Genomic DNA, 20,188 nt, shown 5'->3' with positions numbered 1-20,188 from the left:
TTTTCCTCCCATGTTCTAATCCTAATATCTTGATTGTCATAGTTCTTTCTTTGTCCCCTTTCTCCTCTGAATGTGTACCCTTTTAGGGACTCAGAGATAGGTGAGCTGAGAGGCCAGCTATACAGGATGCAAGAGGACTGGGTTGAGGAGGAATGTCACCGTGTGGAGGCTCAGCTGGCCCTGCAGGAGGCGCGCCAGGAGATCCAGCAGCTCAAGGAGGCTGTGGACACAGTTCGAGCCAGGCTCAGTGATGCAGGAGGGCTAAGTGGCGACGTAGGGGTCCAGAAGTACTTTCAGGACATCAACGCTCAGAACCACAAGCTTGAGAACCTTTTGCTCAGCATGGAGCTGGCACAGGCTGGATTAGCAAAGGAGGGGGAAGCCATACCAGGCTGTCGGAGTCGTGTTGGAGGTTCGGCACCAGCGTCCGTATCCGGGGAAAGTCCAGCGGGGATACCCAAACCGGTCGGAGGGAGGGGATCTTGCTCCTGCGATGGGAGCCCAGCTCGTTCGCTGACCCGAAGCTCCACCTACACAAAGCTGAGCGATCAGGCGCTTGCGGACCGGATCGGCAACGGTACAGACTTTCCTTGTCTGTCAGCTGACGGCACCCAGGATAGTGGTTTTGTGTGCTGTGGGGAGAGCAGCATCCCCAGCCGGGCCGACCTGCTGTTAGAGGCCGCTTTCCTCTCCGAGGAAACAGCATCTTTACTCAACTCCTACGCACAAACCTTTTCCCAATCTCTGCCCCACTCTCTACCTCAGTCTTTGGCTCACACTCTTCCCGACTCTCTGCCCAACTCTCTGCCCCAATCTCTGCCCAACTCTCTGCCCAAGTCTCTGCCCAAGTCTCTGCCCCACTCTCTACCCAACTCTTTGCCCCATTCTCTGCCCAACTCTCTGCCCCATTATCTGCCCCATTCTTTACCCAATTCTCAGTGCCACACTCTGCCCCATTTTCTACCCAACTCTCTGCCCCATTCTCTGCCGCACACCTTCTCCCATACCTTACCTCGCTCTTTCCCTCACAATATGTCCCACTCCGTGGCCCACACTATGCCGCACTCTGCCACCTATGAGCAGCTGTGCACAGGTGAGCAGCTGGCACCCATTCGCTGCAGTCTCGGTGGAGTGGGTTGTATGAGCCATCCCTGTCTGTCCCACCACCTCTACCTGCACTCCCTGCGGGAGACAGGCATTCAAACTGAGAGCTGCCCCATCCCTGCAACGGCCGGTTACCCCTCTGATCTGGATACCATTGCGGAGCAACGCACTTTCCGCTCCCAGGCCTGCAGCCCAACCTCCACCTGGATGTCAGATGAGGGGGAGGAGGAGGTGGACTCCATCACTACCACAGCTTCAACAACCACAGCGACGATCATGAGCACGGCCACAGAGCCAATCCCGATGTCCAAAACCCCGCTGGTCCCTTGCTTACCACGGTCTGCTACTGTTGCGTGTTCCATGGAAAGTCCTCTGTGTGGGGGGGATGAGGAAGTGGAGGAAAGGGAAAAGCAAGAGAATGAAGAGAGAGAGAAGGAATCTGCAGCAACAGAGCAGCAGCAGGACACAACAGAAATCAGCCTGACGGAAGAAGGGCATCAGACACAAATGGGCTCAGAGGGAGGGAATGAGGTGGAAGTTCAGGTTGCAGTGGAGGAGGCTGCACCAGATAAGCTGTGCAACGAGACATCAGCAGGGACGTTGGGTGAGCTTCATTTTGGAAAATGCTGTGGAGAAGGCACACAGATAGGGACATCACTGGAGAACCTGAGCATGGAAGACGTGGAGACAGAAGAGTTGAGTCCAAGTTGCCAAGGGTTATCACCAGATGTAGAACTGCCTCACACCTCGCAACCAAGGAGATCTACTTCCCATGAAGAAATAGCTGGCGTCATTGTGGTGGAGTTAAACGATGACGATGATGAAGATGAAGAACAAGGCGCCGCGGGGGGTGCCACGGTAGATCCAGGAGATCCATCGAGCTCGGGGACAATTGAGAAAAGCTACTGGAGTCGTCACTTCCTGGTTGATCTTCTGGCGGTGGCCATTCCTGTTGTGCCAACAGTAGCGTGGCTCTGTCGCGGTCCAGTCCGTGGCGGACCGCCTATGTATCATATAGGGTCGCTGCTGCGAGGCTGTTGCACTGTGGCACTGCACTCGCTTCGCAGGGGAGGTGGGTTGAGGCATTACCCCGCAGGCGGGGGAGACCTGGGTGGATCACAGATATAAGAGGAGTCTAAAAGAGGGTATGGGTCCTTAGGTTGTTAGAAGATACCTGTAGTATGAGAGGATGAAGAGAAGGAATTTCCTGTCCTGCATTCTTCATCAAAATGAATATGACTAAAATCTCTGACTGGTGAAGTCTGTTCTGTTTGGTCCTGCTCTTTATTGTCCCTCACCCACTGGTCTTTGCTGTTGCTTCCAATATGTCCGCTAACACTACTGACTTGTGCAAAACTGATTGAGCTGGTTGAAGTGAATGATCTATGCTTGGATGTTTAACACTGATTGTTTTCTTTTTAAAATGCAGGGAAATGTTACAGGTTCATTGATTTGTCAACCTACCAGGCTGTCTCAATTCGGGCATGCTCTAATGATCTTGGCCAGTGAGTACATGAAATATGGTATGCGTATGTGTTAGAATGTGTCTCTGTATAACCAAATGGCCTCGTTGTCTGCAGTGCATGAGCCACACTCTGCACACTGATCTGCGGCAGCGACTAGGGGCAGATCCACCCTAATTCGGATTTCTGAAAACATGGACTACCAAGAAACAATGATGTAGACAAAGAACTCAGGTTATTTCTAAGGGTAAAACACAGCTAAACACGTACCCGTAGAAGCTAACACTTTCTGCTAATACTTTCCGCTGATGGAGGGAAGATCAATCGTGCTGTCAAGCCAAACACAGATGGGTTGTTCCTGATTATGACAGGCAGGCACTGTGCAAATTCAGCCAGCTTTTAACACAAAACTGGTTGCTTCTAATTTTTTTATTTTTAGAGTTGGAACGAATTTCTGCGAAATTTGTTGTTGTTTGTTTGCGGGCCATAAAGTGGCGAATTTAGATGCAGAACAGCCCGGCAATTCAACGAAGGACAGAGCTGAGTTGGTGGGTGCATTTGTTTCATATAACAATGAGACAGGAAGTACAATCCAAAAAAATCTGGTTTAAACGACAGATCCATGACTTTGAGTTGTCTTGCAGTTTGGGCAGGTCCACAATTCCCTGCATGGCTACTGTCCAAACATCCGGTCTCAAATGTAGCTTGTTTGGGGCTGGAGCCAGAGGGCGATTAGCTTAGCTTAGCATGAACAGTGGAAGCAGGTGGACACTGCTTACACCACCAACGTATCAGCACCTCAAAGGTTTAACAAAGATTAACATTATATATCTCGCCTATAACACAAACAGAAATGTAAAAACAAGTTAGGTGCTTAAAATATTAACTGTATTTGAATTTAGAGGCGTTGATAGGCAGTTTTTCTTCTACTTTGAACTTTGGACATTTGATTCTTGGCAAGAAAGTAAAAAAGTGCATTTCCCAAAACAATTGAATCGACATCTCAAGCTCAAGTTTAATGAATCCACAAACTTTTGTTTATTATGAGGTAGCCAAGCCCTAACGAATGGGACCATAATTTACTAAGTGACGTCATGCTTTATTAAAGAAGACTTGAAACTCACGATTGAGACCATAATCCAATGGTTACTCAAGTATAAATCAAGTTAGAAATAGGGTAATTTCCTCATAGACTTCTATACAAACAGACCTTTTTGCCCCCAGATGGCCATTAGAAAGAATGCACGTTCAAGGAACTTCCGTATTCGTTTAACTTTTCAGACCAGGAGGTGCGTTCACTTCTTCCGTTGAGTCTATACTCTGTTATGGTTTATCGCAGCCATTAATTGAAAAGTTCAACATTTTGGGGAAAATTATCTTAGCTTTCTTGCCGCGAGTTAGATGAACCAAACTACAAGCTGAACTACTGCAATTATTGAAAATAATTAGACTCAAACTTGGTTTGCTTTCATTTAGACAACTGTAAGAAATCAATTCCACAAATTGTTTGTAGATTCTCACTGGCTCAGTTTGACACATTGGTGTTGATCTGAAAGGCGTCAGTCTGTGCTGTATATTTCTGCTAACGTAACGCTCTTGTTGGTGTAGTTTAACTGTCACTCTGGTAGTGTGTATTTGAAGTCTGCTGTACAACAGTTAGTCACTGCGAATAAAATCTACTTTATTTGTTTAATAGATCATTCTGCAAAGCATTTCTCTACATGGGGTACTACATGTTTGTCGACACTCAAAATGTAAATCAATAAGGTTCCTCGGTTGTAATCGCGTTTGGGATCATGGTCTCTACTTGGTGTGTCACCTGGTGGGAAATGTCTTCTGTTTGCTGATGTTGTGCAGATGTTTAACTTTATGTGTAATACAAATAAGCAGCAAATAAGCAGCCTGCAACTGTAAAACTTAAAATCATCCGATTCAGAGAATCACCCTGACACAACCAGCAAAAAATAGTCTTTGGTGAAGAAATAAGCAGCATGACTCTTCTTTTTTTTAAATATTTGTTTGACATATTTTGCACTATTGTTCACTTTATGAATTTTAAGCAATTACTTGAAGTCTAGATTGTATGTGCATCCAAAGTGTTGTATGTCTGCTGAGTTCTGATTGTTCCGCTGTGTCGATCCAGTTTGACAATGTGCCGATGATGTTTTAGGCAAAAGGTCACGGACGATTTCTCCAATAGATTCTTAAAAATACTATTTCAAAACACGTCTTGATTTCCGTGATTGACTTTTCATTAACGACGTGAGCTACTGATCGCGGCTCTTTACGTTTCGCCACGATGACTACGGCCATACAAAAATAATGGACGGCTCAGTCTAAAAACTGAACTTGCACGCTGGTCGAGAATGAGCAGCGTTGAGAATGAGCAGCGTTGAGAATGAGCAGCGTTGAGAATGAGCAGCGTTGAGAATGAGCAGCGTCGATGCTTCGTGGTCAAAAGATGTGATGGCCAGACGTCAACGACAATCATGACAATCCCTGTCTGCGTTTGGTTTCCGCTTCATTGACCTGAAGGATCCACAAAAGCTGTGAAAAGATTGAAAGAATGCCTTAGAGACCCGACATGGAGCCTTCGCTCCGCTCTGCTCATCCGCACCACGTCGCTCTCGGTATCATGAGTTGTTGCGTTTGCATTTTCAAACTGTATGAGCCGCTTGGCCAAAGTGGATACGGAGGCTAAAACGACTTTAATGTTTTACAAGAAGCCATATAACCCTGTGGGAGGAAAACAGGTGTGAGAATGTGGGAGGCGGCCTCCTCCTCTCCATATTGATGTTTTGTGAAACAAAATCTCTAATGTTGCGCGTGAATGATAACTTCCGTGTATCAGAATTGTACTTTGATTTGTGTGTGACCATTTCTGCTGCTGTCATTAAAAGCAGGCGACTATAACACTAGCATGATGATGGAGGGTGCGGGGGCGTGGGTGGGGATGAGTAAAGCATGGAGGAGAGAAAAAGGTAGATGTAGTAAGCTGGGGATGCTTTATTAATTCAGGTTTAGAAAAACAGGCTTGTAGGTAACAGCAGCATCCTTACGCCATCTTCTTGCCTCTATGCTCAGCAGTCTCCGCTTAAGCTGCTGATGTTCATTTTGTGTGTATCTTAGTTAAGAAAATGAACCTGTGTTAAAGAGTACATCTTTGGTGTGTTGTCTAAAAATATGTGCACTAACACGACCAAACTCCACGTGTTATATCCCATGTTAAAGTTGTCGAAACACAAAATCTCAAACAGTATGTTCTCCAATGGCCTTTCATAATTTTGCGGTAAATAGTGCTAACGCGACCAAACGGTGTGTAAACACACAATTTAACGTCGCCTAAACACAAAATCTCTAAGATGTTATTTTTGTGCAAATGGCCTTGTTGTTGCGTTAACACAAGTTAAGTATCCTTTGTGTTGTGTACGACAATGAAAGCAATTGTCAGACACACAGAAGATGTGATCGTGTACGCACGTTCTGAACTTGTTGGACTAAGTTGTTAAACTGTGTGCGAGAAAATCATTTCATGCTTGCAGGCATTTGGTCCCTTAGGTCTACCTTTTTAATGGGTCACAAACCTCATGGCCTGTTTCGGATTCTAACCCTCGGTAATGAGACGCCAAGTAGGCCGGTATCCCGAGTGTCCTCTGCAAGAACACCATCGTACCTCATCCTGTTTCCTGTTTCCGCCCCATAACCAGTGTACAGTGTGTGAGTGGAGAGGCGGGGCGGGGGAGGGGGGTCTGAGTGATTATATACCACGTATATCCTTAAACACATGATGCTGAATATCTCGTGGGAAGACAGGTGTTGTCAATAATTTAATGTGTATCGTCAATTTATGCTTCATTCCTTATCCGAGTATGTTTCATAGTCTACGTAACGATGATTCATGTATAGAGGTTACACCACATCCTGTAACGTTCTACCATTGAGGGCATCCAATGCCTTGTATAGGACTTCAGCTGACATCATTGATATCTACAGATAACGTCATGCTCATTAACCTACTCTCATGGCAATAGTAGTGTGTACAGTTAAAGGCATCAATGGGCAACTTCTCCATTCACAGTCTCACCACACTGTATAAAGAAAGACCAACAGCCCCAATATTAAACAGCATGGAGGAAACCTTTCTGTTGTCTGTATCTGTGTGTTTGTCTGACTCTTGTATCTCTGGATATCCCCCTCCCTCCCACACTCATCCTTAAGAATACGCACAAGTATGAAAAACACCAGGCCAGCTAATGTGAACAGAAAGACTGTTTATTTGCTTTACAATATTATCTTGGTTACATTCGTATATAAACTTTTTAATTTTCTTACAGAATGACAGTAATGGTTTGTTTTCTTTTCAGATTGCATACCTAGAAAATTAAAGGAATACAAGCATCCAAACATGAACAGCATTAAAAAGGAGCAGACTTTATATAACAAGTAGAAATTCACAACCGCGAGCTCCGCCCAGCCTCATCGTGCTCGTCGAAAGGGAGGAATATCACGGAGGGGCACGTCCTCGAACGGCGCTGACGTTCAACCAGAAACCCAATTTAGTGGAATTTAAAAGGCCTTCCATTCGAGCGCAGGATTTTCAGCATCTAATTTTCTGCCGTTCTCCTATGGTTAACATACAAGTTTGTTTTAATGAGCTCTCATTAATATGAGGCGCCACAAACATAATAATACTAAATAATAAAATAAAATTAAAAAAAAACCTGTTGAACTTTACTGCTGCAATGGATACAGGAACAACCTTTTAAAAAAAAGGTAGTGGAAAGTGCACTTAGTGGGTCCGCCCAGCACAGACCCCCATCCCGACAAACGCCACAAATTCCCTCAAACGCCTTTTAACCGACCTCCAGCGAGCCGATCGCATCGACGCGCTGTGCTCTTGCTGTCGACGGTGTTTGCGGACGGGGCCCCGAGTCCCAGCTGCATAAGGCAGTAAACATCTGCCTCTTTTTTTTTTTGTTTCTTCTCCCTCCACTTCTCCCCCTGGAATGTGCATAGCGCTCCACAGAACCTACCAATACGACACATCGGAGCGTCGCCACGACGTTTGCCCCAAGAGACAGGAAATGTGACGGCTACGTCGTAACCTCGCACTTACAATTAAAAAAAAATGATGCCAGGATCAACAGAACTTTTATTTACCAATATGTTGTGTGAACTAAAAAAAAAATCAACACTGAAAACGTATTAGTTTTTACTGGCCAACTGGAGTTTAGAATCAAGTCTTTTTCACAGGCGAGGCCCCGGGTGTTAATTCAGATCAGAATATTTGCGCGCACACACACACACACACACACACACACACACACACACACACACACACACACACACACACACACACACACACACACACACACACACACACACACACACACACACACACACACACACACACACACACACACACACACACAATTAGGGGCCATGTGCAGGGGACTGGGAGCACAGTAATCGACGTGGTAGGGCTCAGATGTCGGACTATTGGCTTTTACAGCATTTTGACAAGATGAAACGTCACGTGCCAATGATTTGTCTCCACGAAATGAGGAGGAAGCTCTGGACTCGAAGTGTGCAATGCGAGGCTTTAACAAAAAAAAATTGAAGAAAAACACTGTCCTTGATCTCAAATACAAAACAAAAAAATATAGACATAACTACAAGGTTAACATATAAAAGTAATAGACGTGTCAACAGATGAAGAAAATGTAGAAAAAAGGTAAAGAACTGAAGAATAGAAGAAAAAAAAAAGGCATTTAAAGATTATGTTAAAGATGAGGAATAGTGACGGCAATGATTGTGATGCAGGAGCTGGTCTGAAGACAGGAAGAGAGCGAGAGATAGAGAGAAAGAGAGAAAGCTAAGAGAGGAAGAGAGAGAGATCTCTTTGTTGGAGACGTCCTGACAGTTGTCCGTCCTGGTATTCACACCTCTGGGACGGAGTGATCCATGGCTGACCGCAGGAGACCGGTCGACATCCTGAAGAAAGAAAGAACAATCACGTCCAGTGAAGCGGTTTATTTTGTAACGTAGTCACAATCCAGCATCGTCCCATGACACAATAAAAAAATATTTCTGTATAGAGTCCTTTCCATAATGTTGTCAGACATTTATAACCACAACTGGATAAGCCCTTTTAGTGGATGTACTAATGGTGTGCTGTTGGCCGATTTGTCATTACATCATAGCCGTCCGCAGCACATTTCCTCCATACTGGACAAAATAAAAAATAAAAAACCTACCTCTTAATCATGTGCTCATAGATGAACTTGGGCATGATGGTGATGGTCATAGCGGCCGGAGAGGTGGTCAGGATGTCCTTGATCTGAGAATCCTGGGGTTTTCACACAGGAACATGTGACATGTGAGGATGTCATGTGGTCAATGAATGATTGTGATATTGTAGCTTTCTAAACCTTTGTGCATCACGGGGGACATTTTTATGTTTGAACATATTCTTGCATACATTTTGAAAGTTATACTTTGGCTCCTTTAAATAAATAAATTTAAAAAAAAGCATAGAATCATTCTATTATATCAGGCTTTCATCTAGAGCCATGGCTTTAAAATTGTAGTTTTTACCTTTTTCCAATAGATTGAGTAATCTTCTCACGTTAGCCCTGTGCTAAATGATCATTTCCATAAGGCAATGCATTTCATGTACATGTTTTGTCTTGTTACAAGTATTTAATTGTTTTTGTTCCTTTAATCTTTTTTTAAAAAACGTTCAAATTAAAAAGACTTTGTAGTTATGATCAGGACACCAGAGCAACTTTCTTTTATGTATTTTAAAAAGGGATGCACAAGGGTTAAACATTCAGACTAAGGACACATTCAAAGCCTTTGTCACACAGCGGGATGAAACACAGAGAAAACACTGGAGGATAAAACTGAAAGACTACATGACTGATACCAACTAATCACCTTTTAACATCACATTTGTATTTGGGAGCTGCAGAAGGCTGCACTTACTTAAAAACGCTGCACGTCGTCACATTACACTACACTCTGCCAGCAGCCACCCCAACGCAAAAATCAATATTAGCCACCAAACATACTATACACATGTCCTGTCTGTATTCTGATGTTTATAAAGCTCATTCTGTCTTATACAACACACATTTATTCCTCATGAGCATTTAGTAAACTGTTTATATCCAACAAAGTGTCTGACCTTGAGTCCAATAACGTTTTGTCCATTGATTTCACAGATGAAATGATCAGTCAGCATTCCGTTGCGGGCAGCAGAGGCATCCTTGACCAGAGAGGTGATTTTACCAGACTTGTAGATGAAACCCACGTGGCCCGAGCTGTCTTTGTGCATGGTGACGGTGCGCTGAAACGGCCTAGACACAACACACAACACACACAGGAACATAGAAAATAAGAATATAAAACTGAGCAGCAATGAGCAAGTGCTGGAGATTCCAGCAGAGGGCGCCAAACCGTTTGAGCTTCTAATTGCAGGGCTATGAAACTGCACTGTGTGTGTGAACCACTACAGTTTTGTTTGGACCAATCAGTATTCACCTGTCCCTGACGACAAGCTCAATGCGGGTCTCAGCTGCGGCCTTCAAGGCCTTGTGGGCCTTGTCCACGCTCAAGCCAGCGCAGTTCTGCCCGTTGATCTGTAGAACCTGGTCGCCGAAACGCAGCCCGGCCAAGGCCGCAGGGGAGTTCGCCTGCACCAGCTGGATAAACACTCCCTGAGAGAAGACAAAGGACTCAGATAAGGCCTTCAGAATGAGTCCCAGGAGCGGATAGAGAGACGGAGGCTGGTGGCGGAGAGGAAAACCAAAGAGCAATTAAAGAGAAAGGGAGGCAAGGACACGGCGAGGAGTGAGAGAAAAGACATTTCTAGATAAGGTAACAGAAGGCCAACAATTCTTTAAAATGAGTTACTCTTTTACTCGACGGCTATGCAACATAAAGAAACGATTGAAGTGAGCACTCTGTAAAATCAAGTGTGCCGTGTCATTTGATCCGTACGCCAGTCGCCAACACTGACTCTTCTCCAACTCACTTCCTGCCATTTCAAAAGGCTGCGGACTGTAATAGTGCAACTCAACACTGAATATTTAACTCTGAATATTTAACTCCATTCATCTTACGCAGGCTGGCGAAGTATCAGAATTCACCTGTTTTTTGGTTTGCGTTTCCCTCACAGCACATCAATTCTTCATTGCTCTGAGCGCCGATACCAAACATCAACAAAGTCCCTGATGTTAACTTCACTCTGTTAAATATACTGTGACCCAGGGATGTTACTTGATAATGAAAACAGGTCTGTTGCTACTCAGAGATTATACAATGTTATAGTCCACATTTACAGCAGGTAATGTGTGAACCACTAAAGTGTCTGCTACATTTCTAGGGTCTTATTTATCACACTTGACCAAAGAACTGTGACAGGAGAAAGCCACATTGGAATAACAATACGGAGGAAAGCTTTTCTTTATGTACGTTCATACAGCACATCATATAAATACATCATTTTATGTCAATTCTTTGTCGCGGACATTTTTTGTCATTAAAAAGGACATGAGAGCAACTTTTTGTGATGAATGCTCATGGAATAAACTAGATTTGACTAAATAAATATCCATAAAATGACCACCCGGAAAAGTAGTCGACTATCGGTCAGAAACGCATTGGTGAGACCTCGCTCTAAACAGAGTTGAACCGGTTAAACATTCCTTCACTTGGTGTAAATATTCAGTGTAAGTATGTTGAATAATGAACACCAGTAGAATTAGTGATGCTGACTCACGTTGTCGATGGCCCGGAGCCGGAGTCCCACCTTCCCTTCCTGGTCCTTGCAGAGGATGATCTCCCGCAGCCCTGGGCGGATCTCTGCCCTCCTGATGCCGACGTCCGCCCCTGTCACGGGCCGCACCATCCCGCCCACACCTGAGAGGGAGGGCACCGCCACTTGCTGAGAAGGAGGAGGAGTAGGAGAAGGAGTAGGAGGAAGAGGAGGAGGAGGAGAGCGTGGAAGGTGAAGAAAGTATTAGAGGTGGGTTGCGAGAGAACAAGAGGGAAAATGTGTGGGGGTGAGACGGAGGTGTGAGGATGAAAGGATTGATGAGGCATGTTGCATTAAAATTCAGCTTGAGCTTTTACATGGATAGATATGTGGGAGGATTCAATTTCAGGGATGCTTTATACATTGCTTTGAGAAACTTGCTTATCAATATGCTCTGAACCAACAATGAAGACAATTCTTCTTTTTTTAAAAAGGTAAAGAAGAGAGGATATCAAAGGCTGAAAACACAAGGTGGTTCTCTGCCAGCTGACAAGCTCGGGCGATGTGAGAGCCTTGACATCTGCCGGATCTGCAAGCACACACAGATGCACGCACTCGCAAATGGAGGGGAGTGAGAAGCTCACACCCTCCCACACTCTGCTCCAGGCCGGCGGTGAGTCACTCGGCACTGTGGATCTCCAGGAATAAAATACTGCTGCGCTCCGATAGATCTACAGCCCTTTCCACCTACTGAAAACAGGTTTTTAAATCACATACGGCTGGTGGTTTCAAGGGAGGCTTTATGTGACCAAATGGTAAAAACAAGAAATTTGTTTGGAATTAGGACATCAATGTGGGCGCCACTGACTACACAAAAAGTCTGTTTACAGGTGTTGGGAGTACTACTGAATGTTAAAAAAAATTAAATAATGAAAAGTTTTAAGAAGCCTGTAGTTTTTCCAGCCATTAGTTTTTCCAGCTGTGTGACGTCTGATAAACGGCCTCAACCGACTCACAAGTTTGAACAAGAATATATATAAAAAAAGAAACCTTTCTTCTTTCAGGTGTTTGCATGCATTGACACACATCCACAGGAGAAACACAAGCACTCACATTGTCAGCCACGGGCATCAGAGACAGGTTCCTCTGGACTTCCTCGCTGTTGAGGGACAGACCCATGTAGTCTCCGAGCTCCTCCAGGTCCGGGTACAGGCCTTTGAGAATGGAGAGCAGGGTAGAACAGAGAAGGTTAATACTTTGAGTACCACAATAGTTTTGACCTTTGAAGTCTAACACTATAACAGACATAAACAGAATTAGGATTCAACTATGGCTTCCTGTTTCACTGGCTCTCCAGGGACCCTGTAAAAGAAGGAGGGGCCATGAAGTCATTGTGACAGCGTTACATTTTTGCATTGGTGCCAGACTCCTTGCTGACACTTTTGTTTAAGTTAATGGGAAGGCATGGCTAGTCCGACTATACCCATACTCATATCTGTGTTGTCACATCATTGGGAGGATCATGAGATGGGCAGTGTGCACCTCTGTTTCTCTCCACTGCATAATATTTTTGGGTGCCCAGTTATGGCCGCATGCTCAAGAGCCTCTCGTGGTTCTCAAAGCACCTTTTTATTGACTATTTTATATCGTCATTGACTTTCTGCTGACTCCTCACTCACTACTCTTCATGTCCCCATGGCCAGGAGGGTGATGACACAGCCGAGTCTATCTCAGACAGCCCATCTGCTACCATGTGCCCTTAGTGGGGGGATTCGGCTAATGACTAATAGAAGTTACAGCTACAGACTGCTGCCTACCTCTCGGGCCGCTGCTCTCGGTGAGTGTGTGCACAGACATGACAGAAGTGGTCCGACTGTAGGAAGTCAAAATCGCATAAATCTATTTCTACATAGACATAAAGTGCACAGTGGAGACTCAGTTGATTTAACATAAATAGTATACACTATAGCACCAAGCAGGGTTTTCATATGGATTTCTTTACCCTCATTAAAGATCAGGCGGCTTTTGTGCTTCAACCAAAACGCACTTGTTTGTGCTTCAACAAAGCAGATAGAAATAAGATCAGTCCAGTGCCCCCAAGACATATACGACAGGAATGTTTCACACAATATCATAAATACAATATATACACTATATATTAGAGTGAGCGGTTCACTCAGCCTTGTAAAGCCTGTAAAGCTCACTCAGCAGTATGGATATAAAACCAAACGTCTTGTCAGGTTGTCAACAGGTTGTAACAACATAGATTGTTTGAGGGACGATTAAGAATGCAAAGAATATGAATAACTCAAATCAACCAACAACAACATCCACATACAGCACGAGGAAGTAGCTCAGTAATGCAAGGTCTAAACTCATGTCAATATTAATTTTTTTGTGAGTCAAAAGGCAATGACTCACACTGATTGTTACCAGGTGGAGCCAGCGCTGAAGTCAACATGGCTTAAATAGGTCCCTCCAACCACACACACACTCCGCCCAAACACTCATATCACTGTTCAGGTACAGAAAATAAACAAAGAGAGAAACACACACACGCTGTTGGACAAAGCACAAATGATAAGAGATCCTGATTCATCCTGTACTCCTCCACTAGGCCCTGATAAAAAAAAATAGAAAATCCTAAATGCGTTTAATTTCTTTAGAAAATATCGCTATCATACTCCAGCATGGAGCATTCCCCCATGGACAAGCGACATGACTTATTTAATATTCAGAAACTTTAAATAAACATGAGCAGAGTGCTTTTTGAAGCAGACAGGGAGGAGCTTCAGTGTTCTGCAGTCCACCTTTGGGTACTGGATCCTGGATGTAGCCTCGCTCACGCTACATGAACGCTGGATTACATTACATAACTAAACTTGTCCTCACTTCCCTTGAGACAACGGGTCGCCGACAGGAACAGCGGCGCTCTGCCAGAAAAACTTTTTTTGTCAAACGAGCCCATCATTTTACTGCACCTCCACCGATTAAATCCAAGCTACTTTACAATTTATCTTGATCCAATATTTCCACACAATTTAAAACAACTTTTGATGGTATATAACATCTGGACAGGAACATTTCTAGCACTTGTATGCAACAAATGTAGGGAGAACATTACTGAATGCCGTTCAAGTGGTCTCCTTGGCAAGATTATGCTTTTAATACGGGGATATTAAATTGCCTAGAATATCAAAAATCCACCTCTAGATGTCAATGGGAAAAAGGAGTTCTGGTGCGACCATGCTCTTTACATAATTACTGGGCAGCTAACGAACGAGTCATGGTATACCGTCAGTATGAATATGAAAATGGAGACGGGCCTGTGCCGCCACTGAAAGCAGCCAAACCTTCAAGCACTTCTCTCCCAGCCCTCCTCTTTCTTCATCTAGCCCTCCATCTGCTTTGTAGAGGGTTACATTTAACCTGAGACCAAATCAGGAAGGTTTGTGAGCTTCAAAAAACACAATGTCCAAAACTCAAATCCTCTTTTAGGGTCAGTGAGTCCGGCTGTACGCTACGGTTTTATCAACTGAGCCTGAAACTGCTTTACTCAGGTATTTCATAACTGAACAAAACAAATGTTGACCATAGTGCATAGTATGATAACTGCTAAGATATGCATTTTGTGACTCAGCCCCTCAGTTTCACCAGATGGTTTATCATTAGTCAATGTTACTATATGTAACAATGTTACATAAACATAATTCCTCCCCCCTTTTGTTTTTTTTTTTTTGTGGTAGTGATGGGGAATTAGGAAAGGGTTTTAAAAGGTATTACTATTTATTTACTTATTTATGTTTCGTCAGCCTTTATTATTGTGCATGCAAAACCACAATCGATAAAAATGTTCGGAAAAAAGGCTGCGGCAGTTCTGTCCAGCCAAGACACTAACACACGTCTCTCTCTCTCTCGTACTGGGAATGTCGGGGTTTACCGCAGTAAAAGAAACACTCAAAAATGTTTGTATCTGCAACACTACCAGTAACATTTCTCTAAATGTAATACTACCATGCTTTCCTCTGATATGGAAGTATACTAAGCAGTATACAGTTGAGTTGCATATTTTTGAGGGCACTTTTTTAAGCTCCTCCTTCTCTTCCTCCTCCTCCCTCTCCTCACTGCCAAAGCCAGTCTCCATGGTGACTCATAGCTAGCTTTGGAGAGGTAAAAACAAAGGCCCAAAAGACTTTGCATCCAAACAGAAAAAAGAGAAACTGAATGAGTGGGAGAATGGGAAAAGGGGGATAAGTGACTCAAATTAAGTAGAAGTTGTGTTCCGTAATCTTTAACGGGGCCCCTTGCCAATCTTTTACCCACTTTTAATCTTTTGTGGATGCCTCCTTTCTCTTCCATCTCAGCCTGGCTTACTGCAAAGTTCATGTCTACCGTCAAACAAATTCAGAACCGTCCCCTAACCCCCCCCTCCTACGATCAGATTACAATGAGAAAGAAAGAAAAGAAACAGTCACGAACACAGAGGTGAATGAGAGTGAAATCATAGGCGCTGTGGGGGACCCATTTACTCCCGTTTTTGTCCAAAGACCTCACAACTCAATGAACATGCAGGGGAAGGTGTTATTGTTACAACATAGGAAATTAGATTGATTGATTTGACTGATTTTCCTTAGTTTTAAGTGAGTAGCACAGCGGAGGGATGAACTAGTCTTTGGAAGCTTTCAACGGCGTATGTGGGACTCACTTGATCCTGGCATCACAGCGGTGGCAAGCTGAGGCTGGTAGGTTCCCTCGGTGACGGCTGGCATGGGGGCGGCAGTCTGGGCAAACTGAGCCTGGGCCTAGAAAGTAATCAGAGAAACCAGTCAACTGAAAGTGTACTTTGACATATAAAAGGTAAACACTGGACGAAAGGCAGTGAAAGACAAACGAGGAAAACAAAAAATAAAAGAGAAATGATTGAAGCAGGCTTGTTAAGGACACATCAATCTTCATTAGAGATGCATGTCCTTTGAAAAAAATCTCTGGGATTCATTTGACATAAGATTTATTTTGATCTGACTTTCTATTGACGTCCATTAAGTTGGGGGACAAAAATCAAGCAGCACTTTGTCTTGAGACGTCCTGACGTTTGGATCCCAACAAGAATGAAGTATCAAAAAAATCCTGATCCTACATTTCTCATAATGCTACTGCATGGAATATTTTGAATTTTAGAAAAGTTCTCGAACCACAGAAGACATCATGCAACCGTTTTCGGAGGCTGTGTGATAAGTTACAATCAAACTAAAATGTCATGTGTAAAATCAGTGCTGTGCCCCGTTCAAACTAGTCACTCTTTAAAACGTTTGCGTTGCGAGTCATCTGCAAATTTTCAAAACCCCTCACTGATTTTTCTACATGCAGTAAATTTCTCAGCTTTACAGGCTAGAAACGTATATTTGCATTCTGCACCTACGACCAGGAAGCTATTTTTGTAATCATGCCAGAAAGAAAAAATGTGGATCGATTACTTCACACTACAGAAATGTTATCTCCAGATAAATGTCTCTGAATACATAGGATCACCCTTAGACACTTACCTTGATAACCTTGTCGACCTTGAGGTCCTCGAGGGATGGATACAGGGACATCCTAAGAAGAAAACACAAAGATCAGTGAGTGGAGGACCTTGAAAAGGGGACGGTGGCAGATCTGTCCGAGATAAAAAGCCAGCCAGATAAGAGTCACCATACGGACTGGGAAAAAACTTCACGTTACCTCAAAGTGATCCATTCCCTTTGAACTCCAATAAGCTGTATTGTAAGTTAACAGTGAATAAATTGTCTCTCTGTAACGGGAAAGGGTTGCCACAGGGTGTGGATGACAATTTAAAAACTCATCTCAGTAGCTGTAGTGCGCCTTGCAGCAGCCCCCTGTTCATTGTTTTGGTTTTCAGCAGTGTCAGAACCAAAAACAAACACTGCTTACGTGCAAGACACAAAATGACACTCAGATGACAGATGTGGCTGAGGGTCAAGGAGAGCCAGATGCTGTGCTCAGGATGTGGTAGCACAAACCACAGCTGAAAATGCTTGACATGCACTTCTCCCAGTGCATCAAGAAGAAGCTGCTCCTGAAGCAAATGGATTGCATCTAGGCTTAATTCAAAAACATAAATGGGTGATCTAAGATGCATACAATTTAATTTTTAACATCCTGATTGATTCCAGTTGGAACGTGAAGATGTTTGCTTGAATAATGACAGCCTATTTAATGACTAATTCATTATCAGCTAATCATTGCAGCTCTACTCCCGTATGACATTCCAATATCTCAACTCCGGGTATATTCTCATACAGAGCATAGGTCCAAAACTAGAGAGTCATTGCTTCCCCTTCTTTCGACATAATATGTGACCTGAAGGTTCTTTTTATTTTTATATTTTTTATATTTAATATTCCTGTCTTCCTTTATTGATAACCCACCCTGCTCTTTGTATGCCTGATCTTCTTTTAATGACTCAGAGATCCGTTCATACCAACATGCTGTTTCCCTCTTGTGTCAAACCGAGTTGCCGACCTGCTGTGACTGAATGAATTTTAGTAACAACGACAAAGACTAATACACTTTATAAAGTCATTATTAGCTTAGATAAAATAAAGGGGAAAGGATCTTAAAAAGCTAAACTATTTCACTTTACATTTGCGTCAGAGACACAATACTGATCTCTTCCCACTGTGACAACAGTGTGTTGCTGACTCACAATCATAAGACATGTGAACTCTTACGCAATTAAAAAAAGGGAAATAAAGTGAAGAGGATGACAGTAGGAAAAAAATGACAGACATCATGACCAGCCACCTAAAAGACGACAAAAAGCCAAACACCTAAACAGACACAAAAGACAGCGATAAGAAATATCATGTCATGTCAGGTAAAAAAAAAAGATCTGACTTACTTCCCTTCGAATTCATTAACACAATCACATACGAGTTCCACAAAATAACTGCTTCAAAATAGCCCGTCACAGAAAAAAAAAAAAGCCCAATGAAATATGAGTCCAACCTGATTTGCCATGAGGCTAACCGTCTATTTTGAAACCAGTAACTCATTCGCGCGAGTTGAAATATTTCAACTCGGGCAGGGAATTTACATGTCGTGAAAGCCAATCAGCGTTAAGATGCTCTGCACGTCATCAATGCCGTCCATCAAATTGATGTTGGTCCACCTGAAGAAGTAGCCCACTCAGCGGCAGTCATTCAGACGCTCTTCCTAAAGGAGTCGGAGCTGTGTGCAGCTACGGATAATATTATGAAGCCAGACACGAGGGCGTTTGAAGTTCTGACGTTTGTGGGACTTCCTCAACAAGTATGAAGAAGAACTAGTGGTTATTTCACTGGTGGATATGGTAATTATTTTTAAGCCACAGAGATAAGCTACGCCCCCTTCCCGGCCCAAATAAGCATATTATGTGAATGACCCGAATTGACCACATATAGAGAGTAAACAAATGTGAAAACCCATTGGTGTGAATGACTACAACCACATCGCAGCCACTCTCCCAGCTACTACTCGACTCTGCTATTCTCAGTCCTCACGGACAAGAGCACCAGTGTGGAAGAGGACACAGAGGAGCATCCTAATATCTGCCCAGTGTTTTGTTAGTTTGCTCACTTTATATCCCTCCATCATTTGGATTTGCTGGCTGGAGGTACATGTGAATAAAACCTGGGTGGAGAATTTAGTTTAGGCAGCTTTTTGCAATGACATAACCTAATCCTTGAGTCACTTCTGCTGCAGCGGTCCACATAAAGTGGACATGTGACGTTCTCGGAAATATGTGGAGACATGTTCCTACATTTGTGTATAAACAGGCAGAGAGAACACTGGGGGTATATTTTCCCATTGGTGTCGAGCCCGTTGCTAATCAGCATGAAAAGTATGTAGCGAGCTGGAAACGCTTTGGTGGAGACTGGAAAGGAAAGTGGGCTAACTTCAGTAAGCCCTAACGAATTGGTTAGATGCAAGAATGTGGTCTCCTTGGCAGCTTATTCCGGTCTATTGACATGGCCGGGAGGGAGACACGGGGGAGTGGGAAGGAGGGAGGGAGGACAGACAACAGTATACGCGGAACAGATGTCTGCACTGCTCCGCACTGACCCACGCCCTTTCTGCTGGACCCCCGAAAACGGGCCGTGTTGTATCGCACGAGTTCAGACGTTACGTGCGAACCGCACGTCGTTGTATCGATAAATGAGGCAGGTAACGTTACTATATTAAAATATAAAAACAGTACGGACTGAAAGACAACACGTGGGGCTTAGCTGACGCCAACGGGGATGGAAACTAAATGACGCTAAGTTCACAGTCTAGTATTGAGGCAAGCGCATTGGCTTTGACGTGTCATTTATTGTGCCCGTGTAACGAAATTAAATGTCGTAAATCGACGCTAACGCCGCGAAGTCTCACAGCCATTAAAAATGAACCGCTGCGCTGGTTTAAGAGGACAGATCGTTCTAGAAGCCCGTTCAGGGCAGTTGACATCAGAGCACGTAGATGGATATGAGCAGGGAGACAAAACTAGCGACCTTCGGTTGGTCGAGTCGCCAAAGCTGACCGTCTTTGTTCCGACATAAATAGCGAGGAAGCAAAACGCTAGCCGTTAGCCGCATCGTTAGCTCGTGAGGTAAACGAAACCGTTACCGCCAGGGGAAGGTCTGGCACAACGAATAGGAACAAACAAGCTCACCTTGAATTTGTTGCTTGGAAAACTAGCGCAGACAACAACAAGAACAACTTCGGAATCTCAGACAGCAGCAAACTCCTTTGTTTTTCTGTTTGTTTGTTTTTTCCTCGCTCTCGCTCTTCTTCGTCGCGCTGAAGGGGAATTCTGGAGTGATGTCACTGCTGCTTCCGG

General features: G+C 43.9%; 2 protein-coding genes across 4 annotated transcripts in view; one reads left to right on the top strand and one right to left on the bottom strand.

Annotated features, from left to right (window-relative positions):
- The window catches only part of snphb (syntaphilin b), a 23,717-nt gene extending 16,638 nt beyond the window's left edge, over positions 1 to 7,079 (top strand). For 2 of the 3 annotated variants that reach the window (XM_068596757.1, XM_068596758.1), the window contains one exon: positions 87 to 7,078. In XM_068596757.1, the coding sequence (XP_068452858.1) occupies positions 87 to 2,232 (2,146 nt within the window). In that variant the 3' untranslated portion in view covers positions 2,233 to 7,078. Of the gene's footprint in view, positions 1 to 86 lie in introns of all 3 variants that reach the window. The other variant, XM_068596756.1, reaches the window with a different exon arrangement.
- sdcbp2 (syndecan binding protein (syntenin) 2) lies at positions 6,819 to 20,188 on the bottom strand. Its single transcript, XM_068596759.1, has 9 exons — positions 20,021 to 20,188; positions 16,872 to 16,923; positions 16,034 to 16,130; positions 12,442 to 12,542; positions 11,353 to 11,517; positions 10,113 to 10,288; positions 9,757 to 9,928; positions 8,825 to 8,916; positions 6,819 to 8,561 (listed from the first exon to the last, which is right to left on the bottom strand). The coding sequence occupies exons 2-9, from the start codon at positions 16,920 to 16,922 to the stop codon at positions 8,507 to 8,509; spliced, it is 909 nt and encodes a 302-aa protein (XP_068452860.1). The 5' UTR covers position 16,923; positions 20,021 to 20,188; the 3' UTR covers positions 6,819 to 8,506.

The sequence above is a fragment of the Clinocottus analis genome, unplaced genomic scaffold (genome assembly GCF_023055335.1).
Source record: "Clinocottus analis isolate CAN_PGR_092001 unplaced genomic scaffold, fCliAna1.0.p SCAF_4, whole genome shotgun sequence".
Taxonomy (NCBI): domain Eukaryota; kingdom Metazoa; phylum Chordata; class Actinopteri; order Perciformes; family Cottidae; genus Clinocottus; species Clinocottus analis.
The sequence above is the reverse complement of the archived record's forward strand: the minus strand, read 5'-3'. Positions and strand labels throughout refer to the sequence as shown.

Bases quoted from the DNA above. Each gene is read 5' to 3' on its own strand.
- sdcbp2 (XM_068596759.1), bottom strand. From the start codon at position 16,922: ATGTCCCTGTATCCATCCCTCGAGGACCTCAAGGTCGACAAGGTTATC. The intron at 12,543-16,033 runs GTGAGTCCCACA...CCATTCTCAAAG, and splicing joins CGCTGTGATGCCAGGATCAA to GCCTGTACCCGGACCTGGAG. The intron at 8,562-8,824 runs GTAGGTTTTTTA...TTCTTTCTTCAG, and splicing joins TATGAGCACATGATTAAGAG to GATGTCGACCGGTCTCCTGC.